A 14,426-nucleotide genomic window follows, 5' to 3' on the forward strand; every position below is an offset into this window, starting at 1 on the left:
TCCATCTGTGACAGAGTGATCGTGGAGGTCATGTGAGGGTCCATCTGTGATAGAGTGATCGTGGAGGTCATGTGAGGGTCCATCTGTGACAGAGTGATCGTGGAGGTCATGTGAGGGTCCATCTGTAATAGAGTGATCGTGGAGGTCATGTGAGGGTCCATCTGTAATAGAGTGATCGTGGAGGTCATTGAGGGTCCATCTGTGACAGAGTGATCGTGGAGGTCATGTGAGGGTCCATCTGTGACAGAGTGATCGTGGAGGTCATGTGAGGGTCCATCTGTAATAGAGTGATCCTGGAGGTCATGTGAGGGTCATTCTGTGACAGAGTGATCCTGGAGGTCATGTGAGGGTCCATCTGTGACAGAGTGATCGTGGAGGTCATTGAGGGTCCATCTGTGATAGAGTGATCGTGGAGGTCATGTGAGGGTCCATCTGTGATAGAGTGATCCTGGAGGTCATGTGAGGGTCCATCTGTGACAGAGTGATCGTGGAGGTCATGTGAGGGTCCATCTGTGACAGAGTGATCGTGGAGGTCATGTGAGGGTCCATCTGTGACAGAGTGATCCTGGAGGTCATGTGAGGGTCCATCTGTGACAGAGTGATCGTGGAGGTCATGTGAGGGTCCATCTGTGACAGAGTGATCCTGGAGGTCATGTGAGGGTCCATCTGTGACAGAGTGATCCTGGAGGTCATGTGAGGGTCCATCTGTGATAGAGTGATCCTGGAGGTCATGTGAGGGTCCATCTGTGATAGAGTGATCCTGGAGGTCATGTGAGGGTCCATCTGTAATAGAGTGATCCTGGAGGTCATGTGAGGGTCCATCTGTGACAGAGTGATCGTGGAGGTCATGTGAGGGTCCATCTGTGATAGAGTGATCCTGGAGGTCATGTGAGGGTCCATCTGTGACAGAGTGATCGTGGAGGTCATGTGAGGGTCCATCTGTAATAGAGTGATCCTGGAGGTCATGTGAGGGTCCATCTGTGATAGAGTGATCCTGGAGGTCATGTGAGGGTCCATCTGTGACAGAGTGATCCTGGAGGTCATGTGAGGGTCCATCTGTGACAGAGTGATCCTGGAGGTCATGTGAGGGTCCATCTGTGATAGAGTGATCGTGGAGGTCATGTGAGGGTCCATCTGTGACAGAGTGATCGTGGAGGTCATGTGAGGGTCCATCTGTGACAGAGTGATCCTGGAGGTCATGTGAGGGTCCATCTGTGACAGAGTGATCCTGGAGGTCATGTGAGGGTCCATCTGTGACAGAGTGATCGTGGAGGTCATGTGAGGGTCCATCTGTGATAGAGTGATCGTGGAGGTCATGTGAGGGTCCATCTGTGACAGAGTGATCCTGGAGGTCATGTGAGGGTCCATCTGTGACAGAGTGATCGTGGAGGTCATGTGAGGGTCCATCTGTGACAGAGTGATCCTAGAGGTCATGTGAGGGTCCATCTGTGACAGAGTGATCGTGGAGGTCATGTGAGGGTCCATCTGTGATAGAGTGATTGTGGAGGTCATGTGAGGGTCCATCTGTAATAGAGTGATCGTGGAGGTCATGTGAGGGTCCATCTGTGACAGAGTGATCGTGGAGGTCATGTGAGGGTCCATCTGTGACAGAGTGATCGTGGAGGTCATGTGAGGGTCCATCTGTGACAGAGTGATCGTGGAGGTCATGTGAGGGTCCATCTGTGATAGAGTGATCGTGGAGGTCATGTGAGGGTCCATCTGTGACAGAGTGATCGTGGAGGTCATGTGAGGGTCCATCTGTGATAGAGTGATCGTGGAGGTCATGTGAGGGTCCATCTGTGACAGAGTGATCGTGGAGGTCATGTGAGGACTATCCTTTTGTCAGAATAGGGCATAATACATTGTGGAGATGATCAGGAATTATTCTGTTGACCACTTGGGCAACCTAGGAATTCTTGGAACCAATCACATAGCGTCAATGGAAGCTGCATACTGACTTTGCTTATGGAATTTACAGAAGGGGGTGACAGCAGTGAAGACGATAAAGAGGAATTACATGAAACGCCTGTAGAAGTAGAACTTGTGACTCAGGTCGATCAAGAGGTTGCTGTTCAGAGTGGCAGAGATGAATTAAGTGAGGAATTAATACAGGAGGAAAGTTCTGAAGATGGGGAATCCAAAGAAGTCACGAAAGACGAAGAGCCCACTGGTGAGATGAAGGGTGAGGAGGAAGACGTCCTCGATTACCCTGACACCACCATTGACTTGTCCCACCTTCAGTCCCAGAGGTAATGGTGGAAAGAATTGAAGTTTCCTTTATAGACTGGAAATGATGTTGAGGGAACCTTATAAAACAGTAACACTAAGATTAGCTTCCCACTGTTCCCACCCACTCTTCACGCTGTAGTTATTACTCTGGGTTGTTCTAGTCCTTTCGCCCTCCTTTGTGTCTTTATTTCTTCAGCATTTGATTGGTCTTCTGCTAGAAAGTCCCAGGATCAGAGGAGAAAAGTATATAAAGTAGCCAAAGTAGGTCAGACTAGAAATAACCAGCCTCAGGACATGTTTGTTGAGTAATAGTGTTTGTTTTGCATGCTTAGCATGCTTAGAAACCTGGGGTTCAACCAGCATTGCAAAAGCAAATTATGACATTTTCAGGAAAATGGATGATCTGAATAATAAGATATTAAACAAAGTGATCTAAACTCAGAAAGAAAAAAGCTACAATCTCTGCCATATGCAGATCTTAGCCTCTAATGTGTAGAGAGATGGGTCTGGTGTAAAGCCTAAAACCCTGGGGAGGAGACAAGAGGAACAAATAGATGATGAAGAGACATGGAGTGGGGCGGTGCAAAGGACACAGAACGGGAAGGAGGAAAGGAGGCTGCAGTGAGGGGTAGCTAGGGGAACTCAGGAGATGATGGGGATGAAGACTCTACTAAAGCATTTATTTGAAAATATTGCTATGAAGGAAGGACTGGGGAGACAACTCAAAAGAAAGTGTATTGCTTTTGTAGGGTACATGAGTTTTTCCCCAGCGCCCCTGCTGAGCCACTCACAACTGCCTGTAACTCCAGCTCCAGGGAATCCAAGCTGTCTTCTGGCTTTCCTCCACTCGTTTGCACATACCCAAATACAGACATATACATAGTGAAATACAGATATTAAAGCAGAGCATAGTGGCGTGCACTGTTAATCTCAGCAGAGGGAGGCAGTCTGCTCTACAGAATGAGTTCCAGAACACTCAGAGAAACCTTGTCTCACAAATCAGTCACTCACTCCTCTTCTCTGCTCTTCTCTGCTCTGCTCTTCTCTTCTCTTCTCTCCCCTCCCTTCCCCTCTTTTTTCTTTTTTTTTCTTTTCTTTTCTTAAGATAGGGTTCCTCTGTGTAGCCCTGGCTGTCCTGGAACTCACCCTGTAGACCAGGCTGGTGTTGAACTCACAGTGATCCTCCTGCCTCTGCCTCCCTCCACAGTGCTGGGACCTAAGGCGTGCACTACCACAGAGGATGATGCTTTGTTGGTTTGTTTTTGTTTAAGAATTGTTATTAGAGTTTTATTTTTTATTTTATTTTTTTTAATATTTATTTATTTATTATGGACACACTATTCTGTTTGCATATATGTCTGTAGGCCAGAAGAAGACACCAGACCTCATTACAGATAGTTGTGAGCCACCATGTGGTTGCTGGGAATTGAACTCGGGTCCTTTGGAAGAGCACGCAGTGCTCTTAACCGCTGAGCCATCTCTCCAGCCCCCGTTATTAGAGTTTTAAAGCATGGCTTAGAAGTCAGACAGACTGAAATTAAGTCTTAGGGTGTCTCTCTGGGCAAGCTACATTGTATTAAAGCATGAATTTCTATTTTAGAAAACAGAGTATTCCCTTCACAGGGTTTTGGTGGAGATTTTAGTGCAGAGCTTCTAGCAGCAGCTGACACAGAAAAAGATTTAACACATGTCACACGAGGAATGTATATAAAAGCATGGGAATATGATTTGGATGTATTTTGTTGTATTTGAAGGTTTGTAGGACTGTAAGCAGATGGGGGAATTTTAAGACCAACTAAATGGCATTCGTAGGCTAATAAATTCTTTTTTTTTCATAGGCCTCTGCAGAAACTGGCTACAAAAGAAGAATCTTCTAATGCAGTAAGCTATTTTTGAAGTTATTTTTTAAAAATTGTGGTTTTTCTGAATAAGTGCTTTTGTAATTTACTATTTGAAAAAATAATAGTAATAGTTTTATAATTCTTTGTTCTTGTTTAATAGAGTGACAGTAAATCACAGAGCCGAAGACATTTGTCAGCCAAAGAAAGAAGGTAAAAAGGGGTTATATAAAACATTGACAGCTGAATAATGAGATGACTGGAAGGGTAAAACTGCCTGCTGTACAGCATGACAGAGTCACTCCCAGGCCCCGCTGTAGGAGAGAACTGACCTCCACCTGGATAGAGCACACATCATATGTCCAGAAGAATAAATAATAAATTTAAACTTTAAAATAACTTAGCTAACATGTATTTGACTATTTTGAAGATTCCTAATCACCAAAATTCTTTTGTTTCTGGTATTTTTTTGTTTTTGTTTTTCTGTGCAACCCTGACTATCCTGAACTTGCTTCTATAGACCAGGCTGGCCTGGATCTCAGAGATCCACCTGCCTCTGCCTCCCAAGTGCTGGGATTAAAGGTGTGCACCACCAATAGTAACCGGTGCCCTTTCTGGCATAAAGGTGTACATGAAGATAGAGCACTCATATACATAAAATAAGTAAATTTTAAAAAAAGGCATGCGCCACGTCCTCCTGGCCATCACCAAGATCCTTTATGTCCAATTCTAATATGTGTTTTTGTATTTAAGGCTCATTTATGATAGGTGAGATAGATAAGTAGTAAAACAAACCTTTTACTATTATGTAAACATGTACAGTGAATGTACAACATTATGGATATAAAGCACTTGATTTTTTATTTAATTTCTAATTTATTCATTTTTATTTTATGTGCCTTTATATCTGTGTGAAGGCATCAAATCACTTGGAGCTGGATAACAGACAGTTGGGAGCTGCCATATGGGTGCTGGGAATTGAACCTGGGTCCTCTGGAAGAACAGCCAGTGCTCTTAACTGCTGAGGCATCTCTCCAGGCCCAGCACTTGCTTTTTTAAAATTCATTTATAGTATACAAATTAATGAATTCTACCATGATATTTCCATACATTTCTATACCATCCTTTGATCTTCTTTTAAAATTTATTTATTTATTTATTTATTTATTTATTTATTTATTTATTAATTATGTGTACAATCTTTTGTCTCTGTGTATGCCAGAAGAGGGCACCAGACCTCATTACAGATGGTTGTGAGCCACCATGTGGTTGCTGGGAACTGAACTCAGGACCTTTGGAAGAGCAGGCAATGCTCTTAACCTCTGAGCCATCTCTCCGGCCCCCCTTTGGTCTTTTAATATTTATTTATTATGTATACAATATTCTGTCTGTGTGCATGTCTGCAGGCCAGAAGAGGGCACCAGACCTCTTTACAGATGGTTGTGAGCCACCATGTGGTTGCCGGGAATTGAACTCAGGACCTTTGGAAGAGCAGGCAATGCTCTTAACCACTGAGCCATCTCTCCAGCCCCCCCTTTGGTCTTTTTTAATAACTTATTTTTTAAACTCTGCATTGGTGTTTTGCCTGCATGTGTGTCAGTGTAAGGGTGTTAGGTCCCCTGGAGCTGGAGTTACAGACAGTTGTAAGCTGCCATGTGGGTGCTGGGAATTGAACCTTGGTCCTCTGGAGAAGCAGTCAGTGCTCTTAACCATCTCTTCAGCTCCCACGCTTTGATCTTATTTCCATTTTCTCTCTTACCCTCTCTTGTTCTTCCCTTTTTTTCTCTTTAATTCTAGGATATTAATAAAGATAAATAGAAAATTTTTTAATTAATTAGGAAAAATTTGTATATGTCAAAAGCCTAGGGACTGGGGAGATGCTCAAGTCAGGTACACATAGGACCTGAGTTCCAGTTCCTAGGCCTTGTGTAGAAAGCTGAGTGCAGCAGTGAGCGCCTGTTGTCTCAGCACTAGGACAAAGAAACAGGAGTTTTCTTGGGGCTTGGTCAGAAACCAAAAGAACAGGAAAGCTCCCAGTTTAGTGGGAGATCCTACCTCAAGGGGATAAGGCAGAGTTTGATGAAGCAAAACACACATCATCCTCTGGGCTCTACATGCACATATACACAAGAAATATACCTTAGGCCGGGCAGTGGTGACTCACACCTTTAATCCCAGCACTCAGGAGGCAGAGGCAGGCGGATCTCTGTGAGTTCGAGGCCAGCCTGGTCTACAAGAGCTAGTTCCAGGATAGGCTCCAAAGCTACAGAGAAACCCTGTCTGGGGGGGGAGAGGGGAGAAAGAAAAGAAATATACCTTAGATATTTTAACAGATACATGAAGGTGAAAAGAGACTTTAAGGACAATTAGCATTAAAACAAGGAAAGACAGATTGGGAAGTAAAATGTATGTGTGATATTTTGGAAAAATGATAGACTTGAGAGGAAAGAAAAAGGTTTTGTATATGTTATAAAGTCATAGACGGTTAGAGTAGAAGGTAAATTTAGATTAAATATAAGAGAACCTGGAATGACTAAGGACTTGGAGATTTATTTTACAAGTGATATTAGGAGAATATTTTGGAAACTTTTGAGTGGAACTGTGACAAAGGTGAGGAAACAGGGAAGGTTATAAAGACTCAAAGGAGTCTAAGAGGCAGTGAGGACCTGGGCTAAGACAGTAGCACTGGGAATAGAAAGATACCAAAGCAACAGAATGTACCCTTCTTCCTTAATGTGTTTACGCTTGGATACATTATTTATTCTGCCAGCCAATCAAGAAATGTCTTGAATGTCCAAGATATGCTAAAGCCATGCTGATAGAATACTAGAAGTCCTGATGTCTGCACGTGAGGGTTGTTCGTTCAATGAATGAATGTGTAGTTGAGGAGGGATAAGCAAAAGTAATACTTTTGAGTCTTGATGACAGAATAAGAAATCTTTGAAAGATTTTTCAGGTCTTTTTTACCTGATTATTTGAGTCTCTTTATATACAGTGGTCTAGTAGTTATTAAGTTAAAAAGGCAAACATTGTATATGTTCCCCTTCCTGTTTAGACATTTTTAGGACACATTTGACATTTTTAAAATGTGATATTACTTGTTTTTTTTTTCATTTAGAGAAATGAAAAAGAAAAAGCTTCCAAGTGACTCAGGGGATTTAGAAGTGATGGAAGGAAAAGAGAAAGAAAGAGAAAATGCTGTGCACACGGAAGCTAACCAGAACACAGGCAGAAATGTTGCAGCTGGACAGCCAATGAAAAGAGGACAAAAGGTAATAAATATGCTTCTGAATGACCCCTTAGTTCAGTATGGCTCGCAAGTGAAGTCGGGGCATTCCTCTTGGTCTTGTTTAAATGTTTAAAAGTGAAATAAAAGGGGCTGGTTGCTCTTCCAAAAGACCAGATTCAATTCCAGCATTTACATGGCACTTAACAACTATCTGTCACTCCAGTTCCGGGACATCCAGCACCCTTTTCTGGCCTTTTGCAAGTGGTGCACAGATATACATGCAGGCAAAATGCCCATATACATAGAGTAATTTTTAAGTAAAATAGAATATGTACATAAGTTTTTAATTCTGAGGCTGAAAGTTAGCTGGAAAGATAAGACTGTACCTGATGAAGGTTGTACCGGGAAAGGGCTTCTACCAACACATACAAACTTCCGATGTTAAACATTGCTGAGAGGTCATGAGGACTAGCATGGAGGCTGAGATGGTGGGGACACCTTCCTTCAGTGTTGTTGCACTGGGATTTGAAAGTTGGACAAGGCAGCCATTGTGATATAGATAACATGTTCTCACTGTGGCAGACCATCTGAGGGGCATCATTTGCTTCAGACAGTGGGAAGCAGGAAACAGGAGATCTATATCCTGACAAGAGGGTTGCCAGTGTGTGTGACCACCAACCTGAGTCACCAGTGAAATCACTTAGAGGAGTCTGCTCAGTCCTGGCCCTCCACTACTCAGGGGTCCACTGTACCTGTTGCACTGTTCCTGCACAGGGGCCCATGAAGGAAGGCTCACAGACGGCGGGAGAGGGGCAGAGAGCCAGACTTTTAAAGCCACTTTTAATTCAAAATAAGTTGTGTTGATTTACCCTTACTTGTGTATGTGTCTTCTGTTCCACTGTGGCAGATTCCCTGAGGGATGAGGACTATGGCATACTCATCTTCCTATCCTCCGTATTGATCTTTATATTGGTTGGTGCCTTGTTCAAAAGCATATCTGGTAGAATAAAAGAGGCATTTAAAAATTACTGTTTATTGCTTTTTTCAAATCTTTTGATTTCAGAGTAAAATGAAAAAAATGAAGGAAAAATACAAAGACCAGGATGAAGAAGATCGTGAACTTATTATGAAATTGCTAGCGGTGAGTAACATCTTAAATTATTTCTCTTGCTTTTCAGTGGGCATCTAGGCTATGATAAACATTAAGAACCTTAACATTGTTCAAGGCCAGCCTGGTCTACAAGAGCTTGTTCCAGGATAGGCTCCAAAGCTACAGAGAAACCCTATCTCAAAAAAAAAAAAAAAAAAAAAAAAAACGAGAAAATAAAATTTTTACATTATTTGGGCCAGTGAGGCAGCTCAGTGTGTAAAGGCACTTCACTTTCCACCAAGCCTGGCAACCTGAATTCAGTTCCTAGAACCCACATGTTCAAAAGAGAAAACTTTCCTACATGTCGTCCTCTGAATTCCAAATGTCTATTATGGCGTGGGCACCCTACACTCATAAGCATACACACAATTGTAAGGAAAAACAAAAGCTTAGATTCAAAACGTTAAAGTAAAATTATTTGAAAACCTTTGTATTAATAATAATTACATTGATTCTTTCCCCCTTATGAATTGAAAGTCTGCAGGTTCAAACAAAGAAGAAAAGGGGAAGAAAGGGAAGAAAGGAAAAGCGAAAGACGAGCCTGTGATGAAGCAGCCACAGAAGCCCAGGGGGGGACAGCGGGCTCTCGACGTGGTTAAGAAGGAGCCACCGTCCCTTCAGGTCCTGACTCAGGACATACACGACTTGGCTGTAGATGATCCACACGATGACAAGGTGAGCGTTCCCAAGTGGGGTGACCAGAGCCTGGGTTAGTCCAAGATAAGTCAGTCTTCATCATAGAAACAAAGCCTCAAAGATAAAATTAGTTTCACAAAAAAAAATGTGCTGCTGATAAATTGACTAGATGCCTTTGGAAAATTAGTTTGGGTCTGGAAAGATGGCCTTTTGTAAAATGCTTGCCATGGGACCTGAGTTCTAGCCCCAGATTTTTTTTTTTTTAATATTTATTTATTTATTATGTACACAATATTCTGTCTGTGTGTATGACTGCAGGCCAGAAGAGGGCACCAGACCTCATTACAGATGGTTGTGAGCCACCATGTGGTTGCTGGGAATTGAACTCAGGACCTTTGGAAGAGCAGGCAGTGCTCTTAACCTCTGAGCCATCTCTCCAGCCCTAGCCCCAGAATTTATATACTTACTTATGATCCCCGCACTGGGGTGGCTATTGGCTAGGGAGCAGAGCTCACTCAGCAAGCTCCAGGGCCATGAAAAATCTTGACTTAAAGTAGATGGTATTTCTGATGATATCCAAGATTGCCCTCTGACCTGCACAGGCACATGCACACACAAAGTAACAGTTTTATGGGAGAGGTTTCACATGATTCCAATGGAACTCAGTAAAAATAAGGAAATATTGGGCTTAAGTAGAAAATAGTTTTACTTGTGTAAACTTTTCTATAGTATAATAAGCTTTCTTGTATTATATAATATTAAAAATAACTATGTTGTCAGAGGTTAGGTCTCAGTTGTAGAAGCAGGAAGAAATATTTTTTCCAGCTAAGGTACTTACTTAATGGTGTTATCAAATAAATCATTTAAAAATCACAGTAAGTATATCTTTGTACCGGAGTAGGTAAAATTCTTGAAATACTGAGCTTTTAAAAATAAATCTGTATAAAGTATAGGCTGAAAGTTAACAAGTGTGGTAATCATTGTAATCCTGACTTGGCTGTTCTTACTTGGGCCACACTGTTTTAGTGAAGTGTGAGTTACCCGTTTAGTGAGATGCTTGTAGGAATTTGTCACTATTCTTTTTCCCTCTACTGAGCAGTGTTTTTAATGTTTCTAAATTTCACTTTTGTTCATGAGTTTTTCTATTATTGCCATATGTGTAGTTTTATCTGTAAACTTTAGGCCCAGAAATATCCATGTCCATACGAGATATGATGGCATATAGCTAATATTCCAGCACTTCAGAAGCCAAAGCAGAAGGAAGGAGCTAAAGTATGATGGAGTGATATTTCATTTGTATTTTAATAAATGAAGTTTTCCTGAAGACCAGAGTGCAAAACAGCCATACTAGTCAGCCATAGAGGCCAGGTGGTGTGGCCTTTCATCCCAGGACTAGAGAGGAGGATAAAGCAGGATGAGACAGGAACTCGCTCTCTTTCAGTCTGAAGATTTCATAGAGGTAAGAGCTCTCTAGTGACTGGCTGCTTTGCCTTTCTGATCTTCAGGTTGAACACCAATATTTGTCTCTGGGTTTTTATTTATCATGCTACAGTATGAGGCCAGCTTAAGATATGTAGCAAGTCAGGACAAGGGAAAAATTCCTAAGAGGTATTATTAATCTTTCATGGATATGAATTCTGGTCTAAATGCCAGTGTAGTAATATTAAGAGGTTGGGCTTTTAGGAAGTGAAGTTATGCCCTTCTGAGATTAAAGGGACCTCTCAAATGAAAACCTAGCAATCAGATGCCAGTTTTTGTTGTTACTGTTTTAAGAGTCTCATGTACTGGGCGGTGGTGGTTCCCGCCTTTTGTCCTAGCACTTGGAAGGCAGAGAGGAGAATCTCAGAGTTCAAGGCCAGCCTGGTCTACAGTGTGAGTTCCAGCTAGGACTACACAGCTGTCTCAGGTAGCACAGACTGGTCTTAAACTTGTTGCTGAGTCAGCTCCTCCTGCCTCAACACCTCGGGTGCTGGACTGCACTCTACTAAGGGACCATTTCAAGACAAGTCCTCACAAAACCTACTATTATCCTGATCTTGAACTTTTAGCCTCCAGAACCATTAGGTGTAAATTTATTATTTAAAAAATTGTGGACTCTGAAGCCTCTTGTTACAGCAGCCTAGTTTGTCTCTGAATAGGTATTGTCCACGTAACTTAAATACACAAAATTAAGTTTATCTCAATATTTAAAGTTTATCTTAACACTGTTGGCAAACTGGGCTGGAGAGATGGCTCAGAGGTTAAGAGCATTGCCTGCTCTTCTAAAGGTCCTGAGTTCAATTCCCAGCAACCACATGGTGGCTCACAACCATCTGTAATGAGGTCTGGTGCCCTATTCTGGCCTGCAGGCATATACACAGACAGAATATTGTATATATAATAAATAAATAAATAAATATAATAAATATTTTTTTTAATTGTTGGCAAACTTTTTTTTGAGGTTCTTTTTGTAGGATTACTTTTCTCTACAGATATTAAACTTGTCATTTCAGGTGTCTCTACAACTTAACATGTTGACTTCATCATATACTTTAAGTAAAAGGTTTTGTCACACAGATTAAAAAAAAACCTTATTTTTTCTTTCAATGGCAATGCTTTCTAAAGTATTAAATATGTACACACTAATCCACTTTAGAGTTTTAGGGGATCCAAGTTGTATTCTTCAGTTTTCTGTTTTGCGAGTTATAAAACAGCCTCATATCAATTTTATCAACTTCTTTCTGCTTAATGCATATTGGTACAAAAGCTGAATTTAATCTTTGTTTGGACCTAGGAAGAACACGATCTGGATCAGCAGGGAAATGAGGTATGATTTGAGTGGGGTTGCTATTCCATCTCACTGTAATCTTTGCCAGAGTATCAGCTACCACTCCAAACTAAGCTAGATGATTGTGCGGATCTCAAATTATTCTACTCAGAATGTAGCCCTGCCTGGCCTGGAACTTGCTATGCATTATTGAAAGGTCTTGAATTCAAGAGATCTGTCTGCTTCTGCCTCCTCAGAGCTGGGATTAAAGGTACACCACCATACCCAGGCCTGAAAATATTCTATATCCCTCCCCTTCCTTTGTGCCTCAAAATTATTACTATGGGGGATAATAATTTATAGTATTCTGTAAATTAATTTAAAAGTTCAGCACCAAGCATTTTGCCCTTGTAGATAGTCCACAAATGAGAACTAGTTTAAGGAGATCTGAAATTTCTCCTTAAGAACAGAGATGGCTCAACAGTTAAGAGCACTTGCTGCCCTCCCAGAGGACCTGAGTTTACTTCCCAGCCTCTACACGGGGCCACTCAGAACCAGCTGTAGCTTTAGCTTTAGATTTGTTGTCCTCTTCTGGTCTCCATGGACACACATGCATGCATGCACGCACATACACACACACAATAAACTTTTTTCTCTGACACATAAATAGACACATATTTTTAAAAAGTAGCCTAGACTTGCTCAACTTTGGCACTGTTAGCATTTTGGAGAGCATGATCCTTTGTTGCCAGGCCTATATAACATAAGTTAACAATACACATGGCCTAAACCATTAGATGCCACTCCTTTTATTCTGAAAGCCAAAACTATGTCTAGATATTGATGAATCTCCTGTAGCGGGAGCAAAGTCCCTGATTGAAAATCACTGGTCTAGCTGAAGTGTGGTAGCACACACCTGTACTCAGAGACAGGTGGGTAGATCTGAGTTGTCAGCCTGGTCTACAATAATGAGTTCAGGGACAGCAAGAACTACACAATGAGACTATTTTGTCTAATGGGATAGCTCAGTCTGTCAAGTGCTTGCCATGCATGCATGAGGACCTGAACTCAATCCCCAGCACCCACATGAAAAACCAGGCAAAGCAGCATAGCACGTACCTTTGTATAATCTTGGCACTAAGGAAGTGGAAACAAAAGGCGCTCTGGACCTTGCTGACCAATTAGGCTTGCTCAGTTTGTGAGCTCTGAGTTGAGTAAGAGACTTAAATAAGTTCAAGAATAGAGGCTTCTACACAGGAAAATCACTGGTCTAGCCCACATTTTAAGTCCTGTTTCCTTGCAACAGACTTAAATTCCTTGCAGTTATTCATGCGCATCTTTTGAATCCACAATAGCTTCCCTGCAGCTTAGTTGCAGAGTCCAACTTGTCTTCCTCACCTCTCTGTCATTAAATGGTGCTTTAAAAACTGTTCCTATTGTTGAATATTCTAGGCCAAAACTGTAAGTTGTAAAGGAAATATGTTGAAACACTACTTTTAAGTTCTTTGGAACTATAAAGCAGAGTTGAGGCACTGTTGTCGGCTTCTGTTTTTTTTTTTTTTCAGAAAAGGCTAAACATGCATTATGTATTCAGATGTTAATTTTTAAATCTTGCCTTTGCCTTTATGATGGTGTGATTTGAACAGAGGGTCTGCATGTTAGGCAAGGGCTCTACTATTCAACACCCCACCTCCTCCAACACCTAATGTTCTTTTTTTAAAGTTTGGCATAATTTCCTTTTCTAATTATTTTTATTTTCCTCTTTTAGGAAAATCTATTTGATTCTTTGACAGGGCAGCCACATCCTGAAGATGTACTAATGTTTGCTATTCCAATCTGTGCCCCTTACACCACCATGACAAATTATAAGTAAGCCAGTATTATTTCATTCATAACACAATGCCTTTATGAATCTCTTTGCGATCTCCATGTAATAACTTGTGTAATGTTTTTTGGGGTTTTTTGTTTGTTTTAAAGATACAAAGTGAAACTTACTCCTGGAGTTCAGAAAAAGGGAAAAGGTAATTTAGAGTTTTAATTGTGATTTTAAAATAGTTTAAGTGACTGAACCAGAAGTACATTCTTCAGCTCTCTATTTACAGCTGCAAAGACGGCCTTGAATAGTTTCATGCATTCCAAAGAAGCAACAGCAAGAGAAAAAGACTTATTCCGCAGTGTGAAGGTAAAGTTTTCCTTCAGAACTCTGGGGACCGGTAGTGTGGTCCAGATATTTTCTGTTGTCTTGATTCAGTGCTGTTTTACTAGGAGCCATAAATAAGTATAATCAGCTCAGCAAAGGTTATAATGCCTTTCTTCTGACAGTAGAATATAGAGGATCATCCTAAACATCATTTACTACATGGGATATTAAGCACTTTTCTTTTTTTTAGGACACAGATTTATCAAGAAACATTCCTGGCAAAGTGAAAGTGTCTGCACCTAATCTTCTTCATGTAAAGAGAAAATAGCTGAAATGAGTCCTGAGACACTGGGAAGAGCCAGTTCTATAGCCTTTGGAAGTCACAGATGCAGACGTGTTAATAGGACTTCCACATTTACAAATGAACACATTGCCTTGCTGTATCACCAAAAGGACTT

At 41.3% G+C, this 14,426-nt stretch overlaps 1 protein-coding gene across 3 annotated transcripts in view; it reads left to right on the forward strand.

The window, feature by feature from the left end:
• Nemf (nuclear export mediator factor) overlaps positions 1-14,424 on the forward strand; it is a 55,117-nt gene extending 40,693 nt beyond the window's left edge. For 2 of the 3 annotated variants that reach the window (XM_075947473.1, XM_075947475.1), the window contains exons 23-32: positions 1,979-2,249; positions 4,068-4,110; positions 4,231-4,280; positions 7,186-7,339; positions 8,360-8,437; positions 8,924-9,121; positions 11,856-11,888; positions 13,597-13,697; positions 13,806-13,849; positions 13,931-14,234. In XM_075947473.1, coding sequence (XP_075803588.1) covers positions 1,979-2,249; positions 4,068-4,110; positions 4,231-4,280; positions 7,186-7,339; positions 8,360-8,437; positions 8,924-9,121; positions 11,856-11,888; positions 13,597-13,697; positions 13,806-13,849; positions 13,931-14,106 — 1,148 coding nt within the window. In that variant the 3' untranslated portion in view covers positions 14,107-14,234. Of the gene's footprint in view, positions 1-1,978; positions 2,250-4,067; positions 4,111-4,230; positions 4,281-7,185; positions 7,340-8,359; positions 8,438-8,923; positions 9,122-11,855; positions 11,889-13,596; positions 13,698-13,805; positions 13,850-13,930 lie in introns of all 3 variants that reach the window. The other variant, XM_075947474.1, reaches the window with a different exon arrangement.
• The last annotated feature ends 2 nt before the right edge of the window (positions 14,425-14,426 follow it).

This window comes from Microtus pennsylvanicus, chromosome 14, assembly GCF_037038515.1.
Source record: "Microtus pennsylvanicus isolate mMicPen1 chromosome 14, mMicPen1.hap1, whole genome shotgun sequence".
Lineage (NCBI taxonomy): Eukaryota > Metazoa > Chordata > Mammalia > Rodentia > Cricetidae > Microtus > Microtus pennsylvanicus.